This window comes from Eublepharis macularius, chromosome 13 (assembly GCF_028583425.1).
Source record: "Eublepharis macularius isolate TG4126 chromosome 13, MPM_Emac_v1.0, whole genome shotgun sequence".
In the NCBI taxonomy this organism is placed as follows: Eukaryota; Metazoa; Chordata; class Lepidosauria; order Squamata; family Eublepharidae; genus Eublepharis; species Eublepharis macularius.
In genome coordinates this window covers 20,632,870-20,656,939 of record NC_072802.1, presented here as the reverse complement: position 1 = coordinate 20,656,939, position 24,070 = coordinate 20,632,870, and the positions used below count along the sequence as shown (strand labels likewise).

Genomic DNA, 24,070 nt, shown 5'->3' with positions numbered 1-24,070 from the left:
AATCAAGGACAGATCAGAACATTGTCTCTGCATTGGCCCTAACTCTTAACTCCTCACAAATAATGACAGTGTTACTCTCTTTCAGCCCAAATCAACAATACTGAGGGGCAAACTAAGTACCACCATTTACTTGGTTGGAACTAGTCTCATGACTTCCATCTCTGTACAAATCCCTTCAGAGGATCATTTTTCTCACATACAGGAAGCAAAAAAAGAAAACAAAGGAAAAATTCACACGTGCTCATATTGCCTGTGCTAGATGTCATTTGATGATACCTGCTAAAACCGCAGCAGTTTTTTGGCATCACTGATGAAACTGGTATTTCAGAAGCCTTTGAGTCAGAACAAAGCTGGAGCTACTGAAAACAGAACTGAATAGAAATAAAAAAACTAATCACTTCAAAAAAGTTGCATTATTAGTACTGCTACTGCTAACCATTAGAAAATTAAACTTCTAGAACTATGCAACTATGGACACAATCCATCCCTTCTTGCCTGTACAATTTTCTCCTGCATCTGTGTCACATAGCATGACAGAACCCTTTTCTCTCCCACCAGCTCTTGAGAAAGCATGATAATACCAAGAACACAGGTAGTCCACATCTTGGGATCTTGAAGCAAAACAGGGCCACTGGGTTTAAATACAGGAACAGGAAAAGAGGGACACAACAGTTCATCGATATGGGCAGTTGTCATTTGGAAATAAAAGCTGGATGTGTTGCAATTGGAAAGGGAAACATTTCTGAGGAAGGGAAAAGGCACCATTATGCTCAGTCCAAATCCTCTCCTGTATACACAGTTGTATACACTAAGTAAGGGATGAATTGCACCACCAATGCAGTAAAGGTTTTTAAAAATATATAATATAGTTAATAACTACTCAGCATATAGCCTGAACCTGGATCTGTGCAGCAAAAGCTTTCTTCTGGAACAGCCACTTTGTCTTTGAAATACAAAGTATTTATTTTTCTTTAAAATACTTATGTGGGATCTGCATAATGCTTTATCACACCTATTGTCACAGAGAGAAGCACAAGACAACAACTCAATGGATAATGCCAACAGTAAAAAGCAATGTACCAATGCTTGGGACTGGCAAGCCTAAATGTCATAAATAGTAAAGCAACTATGAGATGATTACTCATGCATTACATATGACATTTGGAAGACCAAAAAAATTAAGAAAGGAAGCAACTGCCTATTGCATTTTCCTTTTCAGCTGAAATAAAATTTTCACTCTGATGCTCAATAACCATGCTCCCAAACACAACAGACACATATACAAAATCAAAGAAAAGAGTTGGTATCTTTTAAGTATAACCAAATAGTAAACCTTCAGTACAAGAGAAAGGATAGCAGATGTCATGTAAAATAGGATAAATGCCAAATTGCAATAACAAAATTTCACTGCTACCCTAAACACAGCTACACTCTTTTAAAATCATGGATTTAAGTAGATTTAGTAGGATTTAAACTCTGATTAGGACTGCTCTGTTAATCATTTACAACAGTACTAGAGGTTACTTCTATATAATTTAGGCATATGGCTTCTAAAAGAAATTTTAAAGTAAAAGGTAAATATCATACAGACTTTGATTTGCTTCTAATCTTCCTGTGCATTTCTCATTTATAAGAGTATAAGAAACAGAAAAAGGGTAATAGAATGTATTTTGGTAATAGACATGTGTTTTGACTTGCTAAAAAAAGGTCTCTTACTTCTTGACCCAGCATAACTATCAACGCACAAGTACTGTATGAGAGGATTCTGTATGTTTCTAAGTGGGTGACAGGGGTGTGCACTTGCAAAATTGTTTTAATTCCATATCAGAGGAAAGTCGCGAACGGCATTATTATTGTTTTTGTTAAATTTTGCTATTGTACTAGAAATACTGGGAAAATAGTACCAATATTTGATTATAACTATAATCATGTCTTTTCGAACTTTCCCATACAAAATTGTAATTTTCCAAGGGCCTCCTCCCCAAGAGGCAGAAAGAGACAAAAGGGAGGTGAGAGACAAAGGAAGAAGCTCTGGCTAGTCTGTGTCACACTGGTCCTTTAAACTTTAAAGGACTGTTATTCTTAATGGGAAGACCTGACCTCTGAACTTTGGAGAGCATGTCTCTTCTATTGAAAACAATGGACCTTTAAAGTTTAAAGGGGTAGTATACTGCGGATCAGCCAGGGTGGTGCTCTAAAAATGGGCAGCAGACCTCTGGAAGCCTGGTCTACCAACAATTTTTTTTCCAATGGGAAGACCGGAGGCCAGGTCTAACACCTGTTGAAAATAACAGCCCTTTAAACTTTCTCTCCTTCCTGTATTGCCACTCCTGCTGGCAATACAGGGAGAAGGGAGCTGCTTTAAAGGGGCATTATTTAGAGTATTCCCAACTGGTATGTGGCTCACTGGCCCTTTCAACTTTAAAGGGACATTATTTTCAATGGAATAGACGTGGGCTGTGGTTTTTTCCACTGAAAATAATGGCTCTTTAAAGTTTAATGGGCAATTGAGCCATAAACCAGCTGTAAACAGCAAAAGGCTTGCTGACCCAATTAGAGATATTTCCAGTTTTTATTACAAGGAAAATATCAGAATTGAAAAACATTAGGAAAATCTTTCTTGATATCAGATATTGCTAATCTGATCTGATACAGGAAATTCTGGACATGAGTTGGCAATATCAAATTGCACATTCCGAACAGGTGATAAGAACTGTTATGCTGCAGTCTTGTGCAATGACAGATTCTTGCCAGAGCGCTCATTTGGTGTAGTGGTTAAGAGCGATGGGACTCTAATCTGGAGAACCAGGTTTGATTCCCCCCTCCTCCACCTGAAGCCAGCTGGGAGACTTTGGTTCACTCACAACTCTCCAGAGCTCTCTCAGCCCCACCCACCTCACAGGGTGATGTGGGGATAATAACAGCATACTTTGTAAACCGCTCTGAATGGGTGTTAAATTGTCCTGAAAGGTAGTATATAAATCAAATGTTATTATTGCTCTATTATCCTACTTCAAAGTGTTTGCTTATCAGGAAAGCAACTCTAATACATAATTTTCATTGCAGAAAGAGTACCTTCAAGAAAAGCATCTGTAACAGTATGGACATATAAAACACACGAAGAATATCTTACCTCTTAAAATAGATTTTTTTCCTAACGTATCTCTTAGAAACCATTAAATCCCTTGCCTGCAAGGCAACAGTATCACAATGGTAACATAATAACTGGTTTCTTGAAAACATTACCTTAAACCCAGGATTCAAGTGTGTACACCTCAGAACAAAGTTTTACAAGTGCTAAACACAAATGTACTGGAATATATCCAGTTTAGCCCTGACCTGGATAGCCCAAGTGAGCCTGATCTCATCAGTTCTCAGCCACTAAGCAGCGTCAGCCTTGGTTAGTAATTGGATGGGAGACCAGAGTTGCAGAGGCAGGCAATGTCAAACCACCTCTGTTAAGTTTTTGCCATGAAAACTCTGCCAGGCGTCACCATATGGTAGCTATGACTTGACGGCACTCTCCACTACCAGCATATCCACTTTGTCTAACAGTAATCAACAAGTTAGGGGGGCATGATGAATCAAGGAGAGGGGGGGAAATGACTCGGAAACTCCCTCTGCCCACCTAAATCTCTCACTCAGGGGTACTGTGAGCTGCGATGGGCCTGAGCAGGCCAATTTTACAATCCTTTATCGTTTTTCTTCTTTGACTTTCACTCAGCTGCCTTCAGTATTCCATGACTCCTGGACAGCAATGAACATTCCCAGTCCTCATGATGCTATCTGGGGGGTTGTGTTTTTTTTTTTTTCTAATCTTGTTTGCAGGATGGATTTACTGTTAGGCGCTCAGTTACAGACTTCACTGTTAGGAGGAGAAAGCTAAGAGCCCACAAAGTATTGCAGGATGTGGTGCAGCTAAACAATCTGAAAATCTACCCCCACCCCCAACAAACCCCAACTTTTCTCAAGGATCCCGTGTGCTCTCAGGACTTAGGGCAGGTCAGTTTCCTTCATCTCGCATTGTGTCCTTCACCCCTTTAACAGACTCAGTTATCAATATTTTGTACCTTGCAGGACATGTTCAATCTTCAGGACTCTTTTGATAAATTAACAAAATCATACTTTCCTGCATCCTCGAGGAATTTCCTGAATATTCAGAAACTAATACCTTGTTCAAGTGCAATCTGTTTTTGCTACTTCTGTGATTGGCACAAGCCACCCACTTCACTATTAAATATAGTAATCTTAGATTCAAAATGCTTATTTGGAATAGAATAAAGTTAAGTGATGGAATTTTGCAATATAATGGATAATGGATAAGCAGTGCAAGAATATTCTAATGGAATACAGTGCTTTTAACTTCCAGAATGAAGTTTAATATCTGGTCTATGCTGATAATAATTGGAGATCAAACTCTTAAGGCCCAATTTAAATGGCTATGGTTATGCTTAAAAAGCTCTTTCATACGCAGGCTATTTTCACAGCACAGGGTAAAGTACAAATGTTTTTTCAACATGTACTTGTTTAAACACACAGAATATATGCTTGCACTTAGACAAATACAGGTGGAAGAGGTTTAACCTCTACTGAAGTCTCCTGCCTTGGAACTGGCTTTACAATGACAGTCACAGGTGGTAACATTCTAGCTCCCCCAAGTCTGTCCACAAAAGGTGAAAAGAATACACTATTCATAAAATACTTATCTGTATGCTATGGTATTTTATTACACGGCTGAAAACCCCCATTTCTTTTTAAATCTTAATAATTATGTATCAAACCCTTATGGCTAGATGCATGTTTGGAAAAGTGCCGGGGAAAAGGAAAGTACTGCAAATATGGAGGCAACTCAAATTCAACTCTACTTCAAATTTTTTAAAAATGTGCCAGAACAATAGGAGGTATTTAAAGACCACCTGCTCCCATGTAAATCTGGAATGCCCCACTGGCAGCTGCTTGCCTAGTGCCAAGTTTGTTCAGTTTAACGGACCAGGTGAAAACACTTATTTTCCCAGGTTTTTAAATATTGTTGATAGTAAGCTCTACATTATCTGCCCTAGATGTTTTTAATTCTGCACTTACATTGATTTTAATTGATCAGTTACTTATTTTTCATTTTTATTTATGTTATTTATAATTTGCCTTTCTCACTGAGACTCAAGGCGGATTACAATGTAAATCAATACAATCAATATCTGGAACATTCAAAACAATACAATAGGGTACAGACTGCAGAAATCTGAAAACAATCAGAAATCTGATAGTTGAAACAAAACAAGCCATTTTGTCATGACATAATAAATGACTGTAACAGCCAGTGCACAGTAGTATAGTCTACAGTTCCCATTTCTTTTCAAAGCACCTCTCATTTCCTTAAGGTTTTTGCAGTGCCATTTCATTTCTAATTGCTGATATATGTGTTACACAATTTATTTTTGTTGTTTTTTCTCCTTTACTATTCTTAATATGTTTTCTAATTGTTTTCACATACTTACATTTTTAAGACTTGTATGCACTTTTGGCTTGAGAGAGTGTAGGGTATCTACACATAATCTATGAATACTTTTTAGAGAATTTTACTAAATTTTATCTTTATTTTACCCTGCCTTTCCTCATAGTTCATAGCAGTTTGATATTGGTATAGATAACTGTAGATTGTTTTGGTTGATGTGATTTTATAGTTCTAATTTTAATGATTTTGTACTTGTCTATTTTGGTACACATTTTTATGTCATTTTAAAACCTCTTGGATGGGGGAAAGGGGGAATATATAAATGAAATAAATGCTTTAAATACGATTTAAGATAAAATATTTTACATGTGCAGTATATCTATCAACTGTAGTTTGCTATCTACTAAATCTATTATCTATGCTAACAACTATAATATGGTAATTTGCTGCAGCTTTCAGACCACCTAATTTAACCCATTTTGGCCTTTGAGAAAACACCCCCAGAAAGCACTCTTCCATGACCAGTCAGTGCATGAATACCTGCCAAAGCCCAGCAGGACTGTACAAATAACGACTAAACAAAGAAATTGCAGTTTCATCTGTTATTAATGCCACTTTTTCACCCATTTCTTCACCAAAAGCTTTAGGATTATTTCTGGGATGAGCCCACAGAAGAAGGAAGAAATTGAATCGATCCCTGAAAATCTCAGCCATCAATTTTATATTGAGCCATTCACGACACAGTAACTGGAAGAATTATTTATAAGACAGAGACAGAAAATTCTGACCACCTCTAACTTACCTTTTTTGCTGCTTCCAGGTGTGTGATGTTCAGATTCACTGTGGATTGCCAGCTCCCAATTCATGTGATGTCTCAGCATGCACTATGCTGTTGATATCACACCCACCATAGATGCCCATGAGATACATGCCATAGTTTAACAGTCTAATAGTTTAATTTTTGATAATTTGATCTTCCTAGTTTATATCTCATAGGGAACAATAGGAGGGATATTTGATTTTAGCAAATGATGCAGTGCTCAATTACAGGGGTGGACAACTTTTGGCCAACAAGCCAGATGTGGCCCAGACACCCATTTTACGGCCCAGTGTCAGTTCCAAATATCAGGTGACCTGCAGCTTACACGCTCATGGCTCACATGGTAGCTCCATGCATTGCCACCGCTCTGCTACACTATCATAACAACCCCACTATGGGTGGTGTGAAGGACATTAGAGCCCTATTAGAATAGCAGCAAACTTGCCTGTTGGCTAGGGGAAATGGCTCAGCAGCAAGAAAAAGTTGCCCACCCCTGCTATGCTGTAATATATATATATATGTATATATATTTTAAAAGGAGGTGGTGGTGGAATATTACCTTACCCCTAAAAGACAGCTCCAGTGGTTCTGTAGTGGGTATAGGATCACCAGCATTGTGCATGCAGTGCCATCATATGGATCAAGAGCTAGCAATCCACTGTGGATTTCTGAACATCGCAAACCTGAAAAACAAAAAAAGGATGCTTTATATTACTAGTGTGATATTTTTTCTTATGCTAGCTACCTTAGCTGCTCTTTATATATTTCCACAAATTACCTTTAACTACCACTTTTAAAAGCTAAATAAATTTCTTTTGAATTTTACCTTTTGCGATTGTGTTTCTTTGAAGGAAATGTACTTCACCTGAAAAAGTGTTTTAGAGAGCTCAAAAATCAGCCATGCATTATGCACCATGCCACAACTGTGGAAGGTTTTGCAAGATTTTTCCAGGGCATGTGCACTATTCAGGAGCTAATTCTTCCCATGACCTTATGGCTTTCTATGGATGTCAGGATGACAAAGCCTTACAGTGAACATTTTTGTTAAACCACGAAAATAAAATTTCCGTAACTATGATATATATTAACCATAAAACAGATTAATTGGAGAAAAATGCAGACTTACTCATAATTTGTTAATAGCACACCCTTTAATTCTTGCTTGCTAATTTGCACCAGGTTGCAAGTTGTCATGCAACACATGGTAGCATGTTATAATACCATAAAATAACCAATAAATATAGTAGTACCATCTGTGCTTTAGTTCCAAAGAAACATAATCACCATTTAATATTTAGAAAATTATTTCTGCAAAATGCAAAGGAACCTAAAAATGTATACTTGACAGACTGTACCTAAATAGAGTTGACTCCTTCATTAGGAACGACTATTCGGATTTGGCACAATTATTATTCTTATTGCTAATGGCTAGAAACAATTAAAAATTTGTCCTGATCTGCTCTGCTTGGACCTTCTGAGTATAAAAAAGGCCTCTTGCAAATGATCAGTAAGCATTTTGCTAACTAGCCAAGAAATTCAAAGTAGTTCACACTTAATACAGGGCTATTTCTGTGTAACACTTTCAACACATTCAGTGCACCACTTTCAAAATCCAATACTCATTTTACATTTCAAACATTCTCAGTATCTGACGTATAATTCCACTGATTTTAGAGAAAATCGGAAAGATTAAAAATTGTTAATCTGGGTATGGCAATTTGAAGTATAACATAAATGTTACAGAAGACAACTTGTGATAAAGGAATCATCAGCCTTTACTATAAATCAACTGCTTGCTGCTTGTATCATACACATACACTTTGCTTTAAAGAATAAGCAATGCATACATGGGCTGTATGTGGCCACACATTTTATGATATGTGAATATAGTAGTATAAAAAGTAGTCATGAGATTACCTTGCAGGAGGTGAAGTGCACAATGTCACAAAGATATTCTGACAACCCTTGGAATATGTGAAAAGGATCACTGTCCACCTATTTTCTCTTTTATAAAATTTACTTTTCCATTTATTTTCAATGAAGGTTTAACAATCAAGAGATTTGATGAACCCCTTTGGCATACATACCCCTCCACCTTGCCCTCAAATTCACACCCTCCTCCCTTCATTCCCCCCAATTACTCTCCCCTTTTTCCCATCTCTGGGTTAATACAAGCCCTGAGTTAAATGTTAAGCATAGGTCATTTAAAACCCCAAACCCAATTCTAACCATAGTTTCAAACTCTGATTTAAAGACAACTATATTTATTATTCAACTCAGTGTGGACATTAGGTAATGAAAAGAAAGAAGCATGCAATATACGTTTGAGAAGGAAGGAGCATATGAACCTTAGGATGCTTCTAATCTCAAAATCATAGTTAAGAAATGTCATCACTGAGACAAGGCTAAACCATTTTCTTTGCCATCTAAACATGGCCAGCTCTTTCATCCTGTTATAATTTGCTTCCCAAATACTCTAGCAATCCTGTGGTTTTTTTAATCCTTTCCAATTTGTCAGAATCACCCCTTAAACAGCAATATTCAAACATGATAGTTTGAATAAAGCATTGTCTATGCTCCTATAGTACATTCCATTCCAAATCTTAACACCCAAACTTTAATTTCCTTGGACTTCTGTACTACAGAACCACACTACTGGCCCTTGCTATCAGCTAGAACCTCTACATCCCTTTTATCAATTGTACTGGTTATCTCCCATCTTTGACTTGGGCATTTAATTTTTTCCTTCCTGTATGTTGAACTTTTTAAAATGAATTTCACACCACCACTCCACTTTATTAAAATACTCTTCCAATATGGCCTACATGAATAGGAACAGACTATTAAAATTCACAAGGAAATTATATTCAGTAGCCTCTCTTCATTACATCACACCAGTCTGAATAGTCTCAATTTCAAATAGACTTTTATTTAACTTACAAGATATCATTAAGTAGTCTTCAGACGTGCTCTTGCCATCATCATCATCTTCAGTCTTTATAGTAACTGTAGAACCAGGAACAGTGCCAGCTGCTTGAATCACAGTTTCTGTATCTGAATTTGTGACAAGAACCTCCTCTGAAACCATTGTGGGAGAATCAGCCCCTGACACAGAATCTTGTACCACATGTTCCAAATGTCCATCAGGGCCCGTAACAAGATCAGCCACAAAAACCTGATCAGGAACTCTAACAGTTTCTGTTATTAGGTCCGAAGTCAAAACATGATCGCTGGTATCGAGAGCTTCTTCAATAGCAACATCAGCTTCCAACACAGATTCAGGAACAATTACACCTTCCGTAACAACATCAGTTTCAGTGATGATATCAGGTCCTTGAACAACTTCAGCTGCTAAGCCATGATCAAGAGTTATCCCATCATCTGTGACAACATCAGAAACTAGTACAGCTTCAGGGACTGACACAACAATATGGTCTCCATCAATATGAGCAGTGCCAGCCATTCCAGTGACTATGAAACAATTGGGAACGACAAAGAAGAATTATTATATTGTTGTAACACGCACACACACACTTAAAGGTTATAACTAACAAGCATTTGATAAAAGCACTCTCTTGCCTGTTAACCTGCAGACAGTTAACAAAATTGACTGTTCAACAAATGTGTACACTCAGCATACTGACTAGGCCCTGAAATAAAAAGAAGACGTAAGGGTGCAATGTAACCTATTTGGGTATGGAGCTTTAAAATAGGATGGATGGCAGCAGCTTATGTGAGGCACAGCCTTCTGATGGAGAGCAGTGAATTTTGGCGACAAATATTTTAATCACCTTACCTCTGTACAGTGCTTAAAGAATTCAGTAGGTTGTCTGATAAATAATTCTGCATTGTTTGTTAAATGGTCACAAAATTGTGTCTACAGTTGCAATTACATGCACTTACTTGGGAGTAAGTGCTTTGATGTTACCCATCTTGGGTCCCAGTTATCTGGGAGAAAGCAGATTTAGAAATGTTTTAAATAAATAATAAACACACTGCTTCTGAACAAACATGTTTAGGATCATGCTGCACAGAATATACTGTAGTTAATCAGAAATAAACTAGAATATTCTCAAGCCACCTCAATGCGTTACAGCATCTTAATTAAGTTTAACCTTTTAGAAACTGTATTGCTGCCTATATTGATGTTTTTATCTGTTTTTTTAAAGTTAGTATGTTCATGTTATATTATAACCAAGGCAAGCCCAATCTTGTCAGATGTCTGGAACTAAGCCGAATTAACTTTGATTAAAATTAGATGGGAGACCTCCAACGAAAACCAGGGTTGCAGAAAAAGGCAATGGCAAACCACCTCTTGCCATGAAAAGCCCATTAGAGGTTGCCATAAGTAAGCTATGTCTTAAAGGCACTCTCCATCACCAATATAATACAGTAGTAATTTATGAAAACATTTACTGGCGACTTTGGGGGAAAGTGAACTACAATTCAAGGGTCTATGTCACTGCAATAGGCATGCATACACATCTACATGCTGTATTTAGGATTGCCAACAGGCCTGGAGGAAAATGTCCTGTCCCTTTCATAAAGGCTTAATGTTTGAAAATAGGCTGCTGAAGCTATTCATGGCATGGAAGTAAATAACATTCAATGTATTTATTTATGTTATTTATAGTCCCCCTTCTCACTGAGATTCAAGGCGAATTAACGCTGAGTAAGTCAACACAGTATAAATCAATACAATTACCAACTGGGACACTCATAAGCAATACAATAGGGTAAGGATAGCAGAAATTTGAAAACAAGCAGAAATCCCATACAGAACTGGAAAAAAGTGCTAAAGAAAAGCATAAACAGATTGATACGACATATTAAACAACATGAAACTATCCAGTAGAAGTATACTTGCAGCAACAGGCAGTACACAGTAGAATACTGCACAGTACAAAGTAGTATACTTATCCCTTTACTAACGCATTTCTCCGAACCATTTCCTTACAACACAGCCGTATTACCTATGTAAGAAGGCCCTACTGAATAATTTGGTTTTGCACAGTTTGCCTCTATTAAGCCTCTATGAAAGGGATGGAGCATTTTTTCTCTCTAGGCAATCAGCAACCCTGGTTGTGGTGTGATTTTTGCCTTTAGTGTACTGACTCAGGAACAAGGAGGCTACACAGAAGAGGCTTGCAGAAAGAAAGATGCTACATATAGTCAGGTCCCTATGAACATGCTTCTGTTCAGGAATGCTATAAACTCCCGTGTTTGTGCAACTTCTGGCATCCATAATTAACTATGGCAACTAATTAACAAATGTTTGAGTTAAAAACCAGTAGAAACATATTTTACCAAAATCTTGCATAATCATGGTATGAGGCATTTTCGACTCCTGTGTCTGCAGCCCAAGACCTCCACCACCTGGATCCATAATCAGCTACACTCATTCACAAACTGCAAAACAAAATTATGTAGTAATTACTATAAGTGACAACACTATATATGGTAATTTAACACTGTGTATACTTCAGTGCAAGCAGATTTAGGCACTGCCTATATGATGCTCTTTATGCAGGCATTCTCAAGGTGGTGCAGGACATAACAATCTGGATCCTAATTGAGGCTGGTCCGTCATTAGCAAAATATTATAAGTTTTTGGCACAATTCAAGTTAATGGTCTCAGTGTATACAGCCTTGAAAGACTTAGCCCTACAATCCTCAAAAATGATTTTGCCCTCCTCCCACATACGAAATCACAATAACCAGATCCATCTAAAGAACCCTTAACCTGACATTATTCACATAGCTTGTTTCACAGCTATGGATCTCTCCTTTTTGAATCCTAGCCAAACCCAAGAACATAGCAAGACCCTTTTTTCCTAACTTAATTTGGATGGCCTGGATGAAGAGTTGATGTAAGGATAAAGACTCTTTAGATGAAGCAGATCCACAGTAATCAACACACAAGGGCTGAAATGGACATGTAAAAATCCTAATGGGGTATAAGGCTAGGCTAGTGGCAAGTCAGTACCAAATCACCTCTCAGCTTTCAAAAGCAGCAATACCAATAAAAAGTTACAATCCTATTGGCAAGTAGGATTATAATTTACCAACTATGTTTAAAGTAATACTATTGCAATTTCTCCTGCAAAAAAAAAAGAAGCAAATATCAGCAGAGCAGTTGAATGAGATAAGCAGTACTCTCAGATGCCATTTTAATGGTTATTTGCAAATTGAATTTGTAATAAAATGTTCCATTCATAACTGGATAAAACAATTAAAACATTTGTGTTACACAAAATATAGAAAAAGCTAAGGAGGTAGAAATAATTTATCCACTTTAGGATGACTGATATTAAAATTATTAATTTGTACATACTGTAATTACAGTTTTTGAGAGTTGAGGGTTTTCTCAGAACTGGCATGTTTAAAACCATAAGCTAGAATGCTGGTGGTGCAACAGGTGCGTAAGAGTACTGGGACAAGAAAAGTTAACTGTGGAGTGTAGCTATCTGATCACAACAGACCCTCTGGGGTTTTTTTAGGTTTCGGTTTTTAGGAAATGCTTCCAACCACTTTTATGATTTGTATCTAAAAGCTGTGATGCGTATCATTCCTAAAATCCATTATATAATAAACCAGAATACTACAGTGATCCAGTGCAGATTCATATTCTAATCTGATTGTTTTTTGTTGACACAGAAGAGTTAAAACATTAGGGTCTAAAAACGTTTTGCTTCAGGAAAGCATCTGGTTTTTTAAATGATAGCAAGCAGAGGCATTTCTATAGTGCTTTCCACTGAACAGGCATTTTTTACTTTTCTTTTCAATTTCAGACTACACTATCAGGAAATGTTAGATTCTTTACAAAACTACGCAGATCCTACAATATTTAATTTTAATATAACAGATAAGAGCATAAAAACAGGCTCTCTTTTGCCATACTGTTCTAAAAGAAAAAAGTACCTTTGCAAAGAAATGAACAGGCTTGTGACCAACTTTATATGTAAAACACTGTAATTAATAAAAAATTGTCTCCAAATGACCAGGGAAATAAATATCCATTGCCAAAGGGATACAGGTGTGTTCAGTTATGGAGGACTTTAACCTTTCACATAGGAATGAATTAGATATACTTCATCTCAGCAAAGGTATCAGCTGAGCCAGAAACAGTCATTAGCTGCTTTTCTGCACAAGCACAGTGCTTAAACAAGACATCTGGGGTTTTCCTTCTCTTTGACTGCTTCCCCATTCCCTTGCAGTAATCATTCAGCAAAGATGGAAGGTACAGGAAAAACCTACCCCAGCACTGTAAAGCCAGTCTCTGATAGTCTCTAGTCAGCAGGAGCCAACCAATTTATGACATGTTAATCTGTTCGTGCCAACCTACTCAAAGATAAAGAATTCTAAGGTAGTATACACTACGTTGGCCATGTGACCATGATGGAGAAAATAGACCCTCCTAAGTGGAGAAAGTTTTGAGTTTATGTACCTTGTCAAAAATGCTGCATTAGTGACTAATAACTGTGTAACTCTATCTGAGAACCAGTCTGATAACATAGATGAAGATGGCACCATGGTTGTGGCATAGCCATAATGAAGCCAAGGACCAAGCCAAGTGATATGATCTTACATAGATGGTACTTGTTTATGGAATAGGCTGAGAACTCGGGCAAAATTCTAGCGGCAGAACTGAATTTTATTATTAGATTACCATTTGCAGTTAGTTTTTATGAATTCACCTTTGTTGTTTTGTCTGGGGTATATTTTGTCAGTTTCCCTTCACAATTAATGTATTTGTTCTGAGCCTTCATGAATCATTGGAGTCCACTGAGTCCAATCCAGTCAATGACTACATTATCTCAGTTAAACTACTGAGTATGTGTGCCTTATAGGTTCAGCCTGGCTCTCCAGGGCAAAATATTTACAGAACGCATATTCAGGACCATCTGAAAAATTTCTTCCAAAAGGTAACTACTCAAGTTGAGTAAAGGGGATGGATGTGACATCAACACTAATATCAAATATTTATTTATATATGAGGCTCCCCACTGAACTGCCAAAAGTTTGTTTTCCCCCTATTCTTTCAATGATTAATCTGCATTTATTAATGTACAAACATAATCAATGGGTGACAGTTATTCCAGATTAACTAATGCAAGGATTCCATGAAGTAAGGTCATGTAAGAGGACAAGAATCTATCTTGCCTCGCTGTAGTTATTGATACCTTGGTGTCGGGCAGGACTTCCATATAATGTCACAATCAAATATGTGCTTAATTCTTCATAGGATCACGTTACACATAAAACCAGTGAGGACCCAGGGTCATTTAAATCTTGCTCACCCATGAACTCTCTCTGTGCAAGTCACATGCTTCCAACTTCAGTTTCCCATCAACAAAATAGGTTTATTAGCGCTCTCCTTCACAAGGTTCCAGGACTGTCAAATGGAAGGCAAGTTTGCCTGATACTAGGAGATTTGTCCTACTTCTCCCACAGAGTCTTGTTGGCCTTGGGAAAATCATAATTTCTCATTCTGAGTGTCCCATCTGAAAAGCAGGAATAATAGTGATCTAACTCATGGGGTTGTTTGAGAGACAAAACTACCAAGAATAAAGAATTATAAAAATGCAACTCTGTATAAAAATGACATATAGCTTCCATGTCAGTGAGAGAATATGTAATGCACTTTTACACACTGAAACATACCACATATGCAATAAAAGTAAAACAAACAGCAGAGCTAAAATATTATGGTAAATAAGGGGTGGGAAATTTAAGTTCAAATGCAATGCAATGGGCATGGGCAAATCATTCTCTCTTAATCCAGCCAAATAAAGTGGGTTCACTGCAGGCCTGGCATCAGAAGTCAACAAAGTCAGACATCTGCTGGAGCCATACAACAAAGGGACACACCACTGACAGCAGACCAAATACACCAGTACCTTACAAAAAATAAATGCTTTCCAACATACATGTATGCCCTGCAGCACCTACATTGGTGCGGGTATTTAGTCCCAGGCTGCTTAATGTACAGGCTCCAGCCCACAAGGATGGACTGACTTGACTCTTGTAGTATGTTCCATGCGGGACAGCCCTTGTATCTGGAAAATACAACTGGTGCAAAATATGACAGCCTGTCTGTTATGTGGGGGGGGGGCACACACATGGATCACAGAATACCTATTTTGTGATCCTTGTATTGGCTGCCTATTGGTTTCAGAGTCCAATCCAAATTGTTGGTGCTTACCTTTAAAACCCTTGATGATCTGTGGCCCATATTCTTGAAGAACTGCCTCTCCTGGTTTGAGCCCATGCAATAGCTTCCCTTAGAACAGCTGTTCCTACCCTGTTTGTTTGTGGGCTTTCTCTGTGGCTGTTCCAGTGGAACAGCCTTCCGGAGGAAATGAAATGCTCCACATCCCTCTTGCAATTTTGAAGAGCACATAAAACAGAACTCTTTAGAAGAGCCTTTGGATCCTCAAGATGCTTTGTTGTGTCTTCAATCTGAAACCTTCCTCTCTGGTGGTTTTAAATTGTTGTTTTTGGATTTTGTTTTGCTTGCCCTGAGTTTCAATTATCTGGGAGAAAGGTAGGCTTATACATTTTAAAATAAATAAATAAAATAGTTTACTCTCAGGATATGTGAACTGTGCCAAATTTAGCAAGCCTGTAAACATAAACTTCATTGTGAGGAAAGAGCAGGAGAATATACAGCAAAGAAGTCAAGCACAGAAAACTAAGGGAGACCAGTACTTGCTGCTTTGGTGCACATCAGCATACATCTTGCTGGGGCCTTCCTACTTCACCTTTTCGATTTAGGCCACCTTCAACATTTCTGAGCAGAAGCCCAGTAGTAGCCCAGCCTTCAAGAAAGGTGGTGGGAAGGAAGAAGGCCCCTCCCTGCTGACATTAATGCAGATCACCCATACTTCATGAGACATCTCATGCCCCACTAGAGCTCAACCTGGAAAAGGGCACAGCTACCCTTTCTCCCCCCGCCCCGTTTCACCCCCCCCTTCTCTTCCCCAAATACTAGGGTCCATTATGCTTTTTCCTTCCCTAGTTCTGCAACAAGTGTTAGAGGCTTTAAAGGCAGAAAAGGACAGATCTGGTCAGCAGCTGCCTACGCATCTCTTTATGTATCTGGAAGAAACCTCACCCCTAACACTGTGGAAATCTGAGAAGTCAAAAGGAGAAAAGTGGAACAGCAACAGTGACTGCCACAGGAACTGTTTTCTCCTTTACTGCCTGTGTGAGCCCTTCACCCACCCAACCGCTAGGATGCACTGACTGGTAGATTGGGATAACAGCAAAGCAGTGAGAGAGGAAATGTCAGTCCCTCCCCAGGACAAACCACCACATCTCACAGTATTTTCCAACCCAGAGTTGGCAACCCTAGATCATGGAAGCCCCACTTCAGATCTCTTTGCTGGAACTTGTAAAATGTACATCTGATCCTGGATCTGTGGAGCTTATTCCCCAGTAAATGGCCACAGCATTGCAGTCTGAAACGCTGCTACAAATTCCATGGAGAAAACAATATAAAAACAATGAACCCCTGACGTATTACCTACGCTCAAAACCGAACGGGAACACCCCAGGTAAGCACACCTCCACATGTCAACCACATGGGTGGGGAGGCTTGATATGCCCCGACGAGGGCTGAAGCGCTCACCCAGGCAACGGCTCAAGAAAGGAGAAGAGCCGCACGGCGGCAGCCTGCAGCGTCACCCTTTAGCCCCACGTACATCTCAACCTCAATCCTTAAAACAATTTACGCACAAGTCAAGTCCCTTGGATTTGAACAACGCGTACTGTTTCCAAGTAAAAAAACCGGTAGCAATCTAAGCCTTGCAAACTCTACGGACAGTTACTACTACGGGATTCCCACAAAGTTTACTTTTCCAAGCAAAGAATGGAAGGGGGGGGGGGAGAGAGAACGAAGAAAAAGAAAACAACAACGCTCGCCGGGTTTCCTTTCGAGCGCGCGCACTCGCGCCCGGGAGCGCGCGCACGACTGGGGCGCGCCTCCCCAACCCTCCTCTTCCCACCACTTCCAATCAGCGCCCGTGATGAGCAAACAATAAAGCGGCGCTTTGCAGCCCTGAGCCGGGCAAAAGGGGGTGGGGTTGTACCCATCCTTCCCTGGGGCGGTGTTGCGCGGATGTGCGGCCGAGGGAGGGCAGGGAGCCAGCCAGGCAGCCGGCGATGGCTAGCGCGGGGCCCGGCAGGACGGCAGAAGACAGCCGGCCAGGCAGCCACGGAGGCAAACCAAAGGGTGGGGAGCGGGATCCGGCCGATCGCTCCAGACGGGAGGAGCTGAAAGGAAGGCTTTCCTTGACCCGCCGGATCTCTCCTCTCCTTAAAGTAGCGGCCCTGCGAGGGGATGAATTGGGGCCTGCTGCGCCTTTTCGCCTGGGCCGAGCGAGCGAGCGCCGAAGGGAGGAGAAAAGGGGCAGCCGGTCTTTTTGCCCTTCGGCCCTTTTGCAAGGCGGCCAGGGGGTTTTCTTCGCTGGGAAAAGGGGAAAGGCGCGGGGAGACGGGGCCCGGCGAGCGGCGCTTCTAGTCCGGAGAGGCAGGCGCCATTTTGTCTGCCGCCATTTTCTGGCCGCCTCACAGGCCCCGGCCCCGACTCAGCGGCGGGACAGCGCCGAAGAGGTTTTTTTCTCCCCTCCCTCTCGCCTGCCGCCTCTCTCTGTAGTCGAGCGGCCGGTAAAACCCGTTAAGGCTTTAAAAAAATAAGCGCCGGCGGGCCGGGCTCCGAGGCGGCGGCGGTAGGCCTCGGGGCGCGGCCTGTGCTGAGGCCTGCGCGCGGCCTGGCGCCTCCCGTTTTTTATTCTCGCATTTTCCCCTCCGTTCTCCCCCCTCTCCCCTTTTTCCGCGGCCCGACGCCCTCTTCCCCCTCCTCACCTTCGCTTGGCGGGCTCGGGCCCGAGCGGGAAGGTGGAGGCGGTAAGACTCGGCCGCCTCGGCTGCCGCTTTCGAGGCCTGGCAGTCGGGTCCGCCAGGTTCGAGGCCTGCACCAATCACAGGCTAGGGCTAGGAAACGGCAGGCGGGCGAGAGCGCGCGCGGCCTGCTCGCTTACTCACCCCCCCCCCCTCATCTTTCTCTTCCTCCCTTCCCCCACTCCCAATCTCGCGACCAGCCGTTGCAGGCGCGCGTTATTCAGGCAGGCAGCGGTCGCTCTCGAGCACCCCCCCCCCCGCAGGAGCATGCGTAACAAAGCGAAGAGAAGTTGCTGCCAATAACTTTGCCATTAGACGAGAGGTTGGAGAGGAGGACGGGTGAGGCCGAGCAATAAACAAAGGCGCAGAGAAGGGGGCAGAAGACGCATCTGAGAACTGCAGGGGGGGGGGGAGAAAACTGGGAGGAAGAGCCTCCCCCCAAAGGACAGGCTGACCGCGCTCTTCTCTGACAAAATTTCTGTCAATTACATTGCCAGCCCCTGAAACATCCAACTCTGTGTGTGTGTGTGTGTGTGTGTGTGTACAACAGTTCCTAAAACACACAGTGTATAAGTCAACTCTGACTTGAGGGCAGGATTTCAGTTTTCATATGTATAGAACATATACATGTCTATTGCCAGTCCCTAAAATCCACAACAGATACGTTTTGTATGTATACCACTGATAACATGTTTATTACCAGCCCCTAAAACATACGTATACAGCAATGTTTGCCATCAACGTTATTAAAGTAAGCATATTCTTCTGTGTGGTTGACAATCGGAATCTAGTAAAATGCTGTTTAGAAAAATGTGATTAAATTTCCCAAGTTCAGGGCATGTGGTATGTTGTATGTGTGTTATGTGCCGTCAAGTTGTTTCTGACCTATGGCGACCCTATGAATGCCAGACCTCCAAAACGTTCTATCTCTAACAACTACACAGATCCTGCAAACTGGAGGATGTGACTTCTTTTATTGAGTCAAGCCGCCTCGTTTTAGGTCTTCGTCTTTTCCTGCTGCTTTCCACTTTTCTTAGCAGCATTGACTTTTCCAGAGAATCTTGTCTTCTCGTGATGTGACCAAAGTATGATAGCTTTAGTCTTGTCATTTTAGCTTCTAAGGAGAATTCTGGCTTGATTTGATCTAGTACCCACGTATTTGTCTTTTTGGCTGTCCATGGTATCTGCAAAACTCTCCTCCAGCACCACATTTCAAATGAATCATTTTCCCCCCCTGTCAAATGAATCATTTTTTTCTTTACCGTCCAACTTTCACATCCATACATGGCAATGGGGAATACCATAGTTTGGATTATCTTGATCTTGGTTCCCAGAGAGACATCTTTATCTTTAAGGATCTTAACTAGCTCCCTCACAGCTGCTCTTCCAAGTCTCAATCTTCTGATTTCTTCATTGTAGTCTCCCTGTTGGTTGATAATTGAGCCAAGGAATAGAAAATCTTGAACAACTTCAGTTTCCTCATTGTTAACTTTAAAATTGTGTAGTTCCTCAGTAGTCATTACTTTTGTCTTCTTGATGTTCAGTTGTAATCCTGCTTTGGCGCTTTCCCCTTTAACCTTCATCAGTAGTCGTTTCAAGTCTTCACTATTTTCTGCTAGTAATTTGTCATCTGCATATCTCAAATTGTTAATGATCCTCCCACCGATTTTCACTCCACCTTCTAGATCTAATCCAGCTTTCCTTACTCTGCATAGAGGTTGAACAGATAGGGAGATAATATGCATCCTTGTCTGACACCCTTGCCAATTGGAAACCATTCTGTTTCCCCATATTCTGTCCTGACAGTAGCCTCTTGTCCAGAGTACAGGTTGCGCATCAAAACAGTAAGATGTTGTGGAACTCCCATTTCTTTTAAGATTCTCCATAGCTTTTCATGATCTACACAGCCAAAAGCTTTACTGTAATCTATAATGGTTCCAGTATGTGTGGTTAAGAGAGTGTTTGGACAGGGATAACTTGGGTTCAATTCCCCCCCCCCCCAAATCATGAATCTTCAGTGGGTATCCTTGAACTAATCTACCTCACCAGGTAGTATAAATTGAGGGGTGAGAACGAGTTGGCTGACTTGAGCTCATTGGAAGAAAGAAAGCCAAAATGGCACCTACCAACTTCTTAAGGTGCTGTATCAGTTTGGTGTAGCGGTTAAGAGCACTGGAACTCTAATCAGGAGAACTGGGTTTGATTCCCCACTCCTCCGCTTGTAGCCAGCTGTGTGACCTTGGGTCAGTCACAGTTCTTCCAGAGCTCTCTCAGCCCCACGCACCTCACAGGGTGTTTGTTGTGGGGATAATAATAGCATATTTTGTAAACTGCTCTGAATGGTATATAAAATGAATGTTATTAATGTTATTATTGCTCTATTGTCTTACTTCAATGTGCTCCTCAAGGAATGGGAGGTTGTCAGTTTGGCTAGGATAAAAATTCTGCACAAAATAGACTATGGAAATGCTTTAGGACGTAGAAGGAGACATGGTACAAGAAACCCAGAGGCAAAGAAACTGAAGGGAGGATGCAAAGCAGATAGTGGAATCAAACAGTAGTTGGTGATCCAATGGGCGCTTCTGGAATTTTGAGAAAGGGCAGGGGGGGTCCACTGTAAAATGGCTGCCATAGTACCAATCACAACACTTTGAAAGATTCCAAGCCCCACCCATTTTGACTGCTCAAATCATGCAAGGCTCACATAAATGAGCCATTGAAGTCTACCGTAAATCAGTTACTGACTCAAGGTGCCTTTCCTCAGCCACCCAAAGAGGCAATGATCTACCCACTGAAACAAACATCCAAACAGGGAAAGAAAGGATGTGGCCAGCGATCGCCCTGTCTCTCTTTGTGCCATCCTCTTTATTCTGTGGAGGAGGCAGAGTTCAAGTTTGGGGAGAGGCTCTGCCTTTGGATGCAGGCGATCCCTGGTCCAGTTCCTGGCATCTCTATTTAAATACGACCAGGTAGTAGAGATGAAAAATCTCAACCTGAGCCCCTGCAGAGTTGATGCCAGGGTAGACAAAACTGATCCTGATAGACCAATGACCCAATTTGGTGGTTCAGCATCTGGTTTGCATGCAGAAGGTCCCAGGTTTAATCCCCAGCATCTCCTGTTTAAAAGGATCAAATAGCAGATGATGTGAAAAACCTCAACCTGAGATTGTGGAGCACTGTTGCAAGTCAGAGTATACAATAGACCAAGGGTCTGAGTCACTAGGCAGCTTCACGTTAGGACATAGCGTCAGTCTTCTAAATGCCCGTGATTACTTCCTTTCGTTCTACAGCCTGCGTAGCTAGGGATGTTCTGTTCTCTCAAGTGGGCAGATGTGATTTGCTCTGCCTTCCCTTTGAGGAAAAAACAAATGAGCTACATGAATGAAGGAGGACTGGGACTGGATAAATGTATAAGTGAATGAGTTCTGAGCTAGAGGTGATTGGTACTTTGGAGGTGCCTGGTCTTCCTTTACCACATTACAACACGTGTTCATAAATGTTCTCCTGATGTGTCTTGAACCTGTACTTCATAGTCAGCTGTCTGGTTTTGCCAAATACTTCCAGATTCTCTGGAGAAAAAGCTCTGGAGGTGGAGCAGGGGCTACATTTTTAGTATGTGATGGGCAAGATGTTTTAACAGTATAAAAGGTAAACATTTTAGCCTTTTAAACACAGATGTGCTCACAAGTCTCAGTGAGAAAGGCAGACTAAAACATAAGAATCAGAAAGGAACCGAGAAATGAGAATGACAAGAGGGACTATCCCTTTCCTTTCACCCCTGTGAATTCAGCACCAGATGGTTGACGGGAGATGATGGGTGCAGTATCTGGAAAGCTCTTTGGATATGGCCACAGGGCTCCAAGATTACTAGCAAGCAAGGAGGACCCTGGAAGGCCAGTGCCCCCTCAGGCTCTTCCAAGTATCCTTAGCCTAGTCTACCCTTAGCCTAGTTCAAGAATGGGCTGGGATGTCAGGTTGGACTTTCTAGCTCCTTTTTAGAGGCAGTCACAGGCTCAAAATAACAGGCGTCCTACTGGATCAGTCCAATGTTCATCTAATTCAGCATCCTGTTTCACACAGGGGCCAACTGATTACCTCGACGTGGCCTCCTGGCACTGATATTCAGAGAGAGATTGCCTCTGGATTGGGAGGTTCCCTTTAGCCATCAATGGCCACCATGAATCTGCCCAATCCTAATTTACAGCCAGCTATGCTTGTGGCCATTGCTGCCATGGCAGTGAATTTTGCCGTTTAATTCGGGGAGTGTAACAAGTTTGGGATTGAGTGTGTGTGTGTGCACGTGCGTGCATGCAGGGGGGCTTCTGTTTGCAATCTTTTTGGGCTCCAGCATTGTGGGGGCTTTTTGCTGGCCTGGAAGGAAGTAAATACTAGCCTTGTGGTAGTTGGGTGGTGGTGGTGGTCTTGTGCAGCACAGGAAGGATTGTACCGACATTTTATTATATTTTACAAGGATTCAGGATCTGTAAAGTGGGTGGAGATCCTCACTGACCATGCCTCCAATTCCTCATTACTTGAGGATATGTGGAAAGGAGGTCACAAACAGCATATAGATGCATTGAAGTAAATGTTGCCATATATGATGGTACGTTCAAGGAAAGGAAGTGACAACAGCTTGAGAATCGTGTGTATGAAACTATAACAATGGGTTTCTTCACCGCTTGCCTTGTGAATGGTCAGTTTTACCTCCCGTACAAATCCTCACGTTGCAGGCTGAGTGTTTGGATTGCAGCATGATATAAGTGGAAGGATGAGTGGGGAATTGTGTTGTTTGTCATTGGTGACATCACTGGCATGGTCCAATAGGTATCTGTGATGCTTGCCTAGCCACATTCAAACAGTGTTGCAAATTTCCATATTCCTGGGGCTATGTGTAAAGCTTCTGGCCAAGTGTCACAGATGCCTACTGGACAATACTAGAGCTGTCAGTAATGACAAGTGATACATTCCCCCAGCAACAATATATTGTGATTTGAATGCTTTGAAGGAAAATGTGATATTCCCCAAAACAGAAATAAAGAGAAGACCTCTGGATCCTATGCAACAAATGAACAACAGCTGTGCATTTTGTTTCACTTTAAAAGGATCATCTGGAAATACTTTTAGAATGCAATCATTTATTACCACAGTGCTGAATAAGAGGCATAAAAGAAATGTCAGCATTTCATTGTATATTTGCATTTTCATCTTGTGGCATTACATATGTTCGGAAATTCAGTAACAGTATTATACTGTTAAAATAAGTTTAACAAAGAGCTTTACTATGATTGAGTCACGCTTTCTCCATCAGTTTTTCTTCAATTAATATTCAGGATTAGATACTGTTCTTTTGAAGTTTTTTTCGAAGTATCTCTTATTTCCATTACCATTCAACTCAAAAAAGTCATTTTTAAAAAGCAAAAGCTGTAAGGGCTTAATTTTATTCACAAAAAGTCACAGAAATGGCTCCTCTCTCATGCCATATTGAAGGACTATTTTCCATGATTGGGAGAACTTCTTCCCAAGTCACTATAATGTCTGAAGACTTAATGTCTAAGTGTGTTACATTTCGAGTTGGGGGGATTAGCATACAAGGAGTTGCAGCAAGAGGGGGTAACCAATGTATACCAGGATCTTTCCCTTAGAGGACTCTCTAATAAACAGGTAGGTGTTCAACAGGAATGGTTCTTATTAAAGGAGCAGTAAAAAGCACTTGCACACAAAACACACACAAGGCTAACTAGGAAATAAGTGAAAAAGAGAGAGGGGTTTATTATATAGCCATATTAATAAATTGCCCTTTCTATGAGAGGGAGGGTTTGACTGCTAACAAGAAAGGGGGAGGGGGGAAAGAGTCTAGTCTACTCATTATTAGATAGTAGAAATAATAAAATTCA

At 40.9% G+C, this 24,070-nt stretch overlaps 1 protein-coding gene across 4 annotated transcripts in view; it reads right to left on the bottom strand.

Annotated features, from left to right (window-relative positions):
• ZNF711 (zinc finger protein 711) overlaps positions 1-18,272 on the bottom strand; it is a 28,113-nt gene extending 9,841 nt beyond the window's left edge. The window contains exons 1-5 of one of the 4 annotated variants that reach the window (XM_054996755.1): positions 18,141-18,272; positions 14,573-14,776; positions 11,580-11,681; positions 10,176-10,220; positions 9,213-9,743 (exon numbers count right to left, since the gene is read on the bottom strand). In XM_054996755.1, the coding sequence (XP_054852730.1) occupies positions 9,213-9,743; positions 10,176-10,220; positions 11,580-11,658 (655 nt within the window). In that variant the 5' untranslated portion in view covers positions 11,659-11,681; positions 14,573-14,776; positions 18,141-18,272. Of the gene's footprint in view, positions 1-6,836; positions 6,956-9,212; positions 9,744-10,175; positions 10,221-11,579; positions 11,682-14,572; positions 14,777-15,477; positions 15,740-18,140 lie in introns of those variants that run through there. The other 3 variants (XM_054996753.1, XM_054996754.1, XM_054996756.1) reach the window with 3 other exon arrangements.
• Between the last annotated feature and the right edge of the window lie 5,798 nt (positions 18,273-24,070).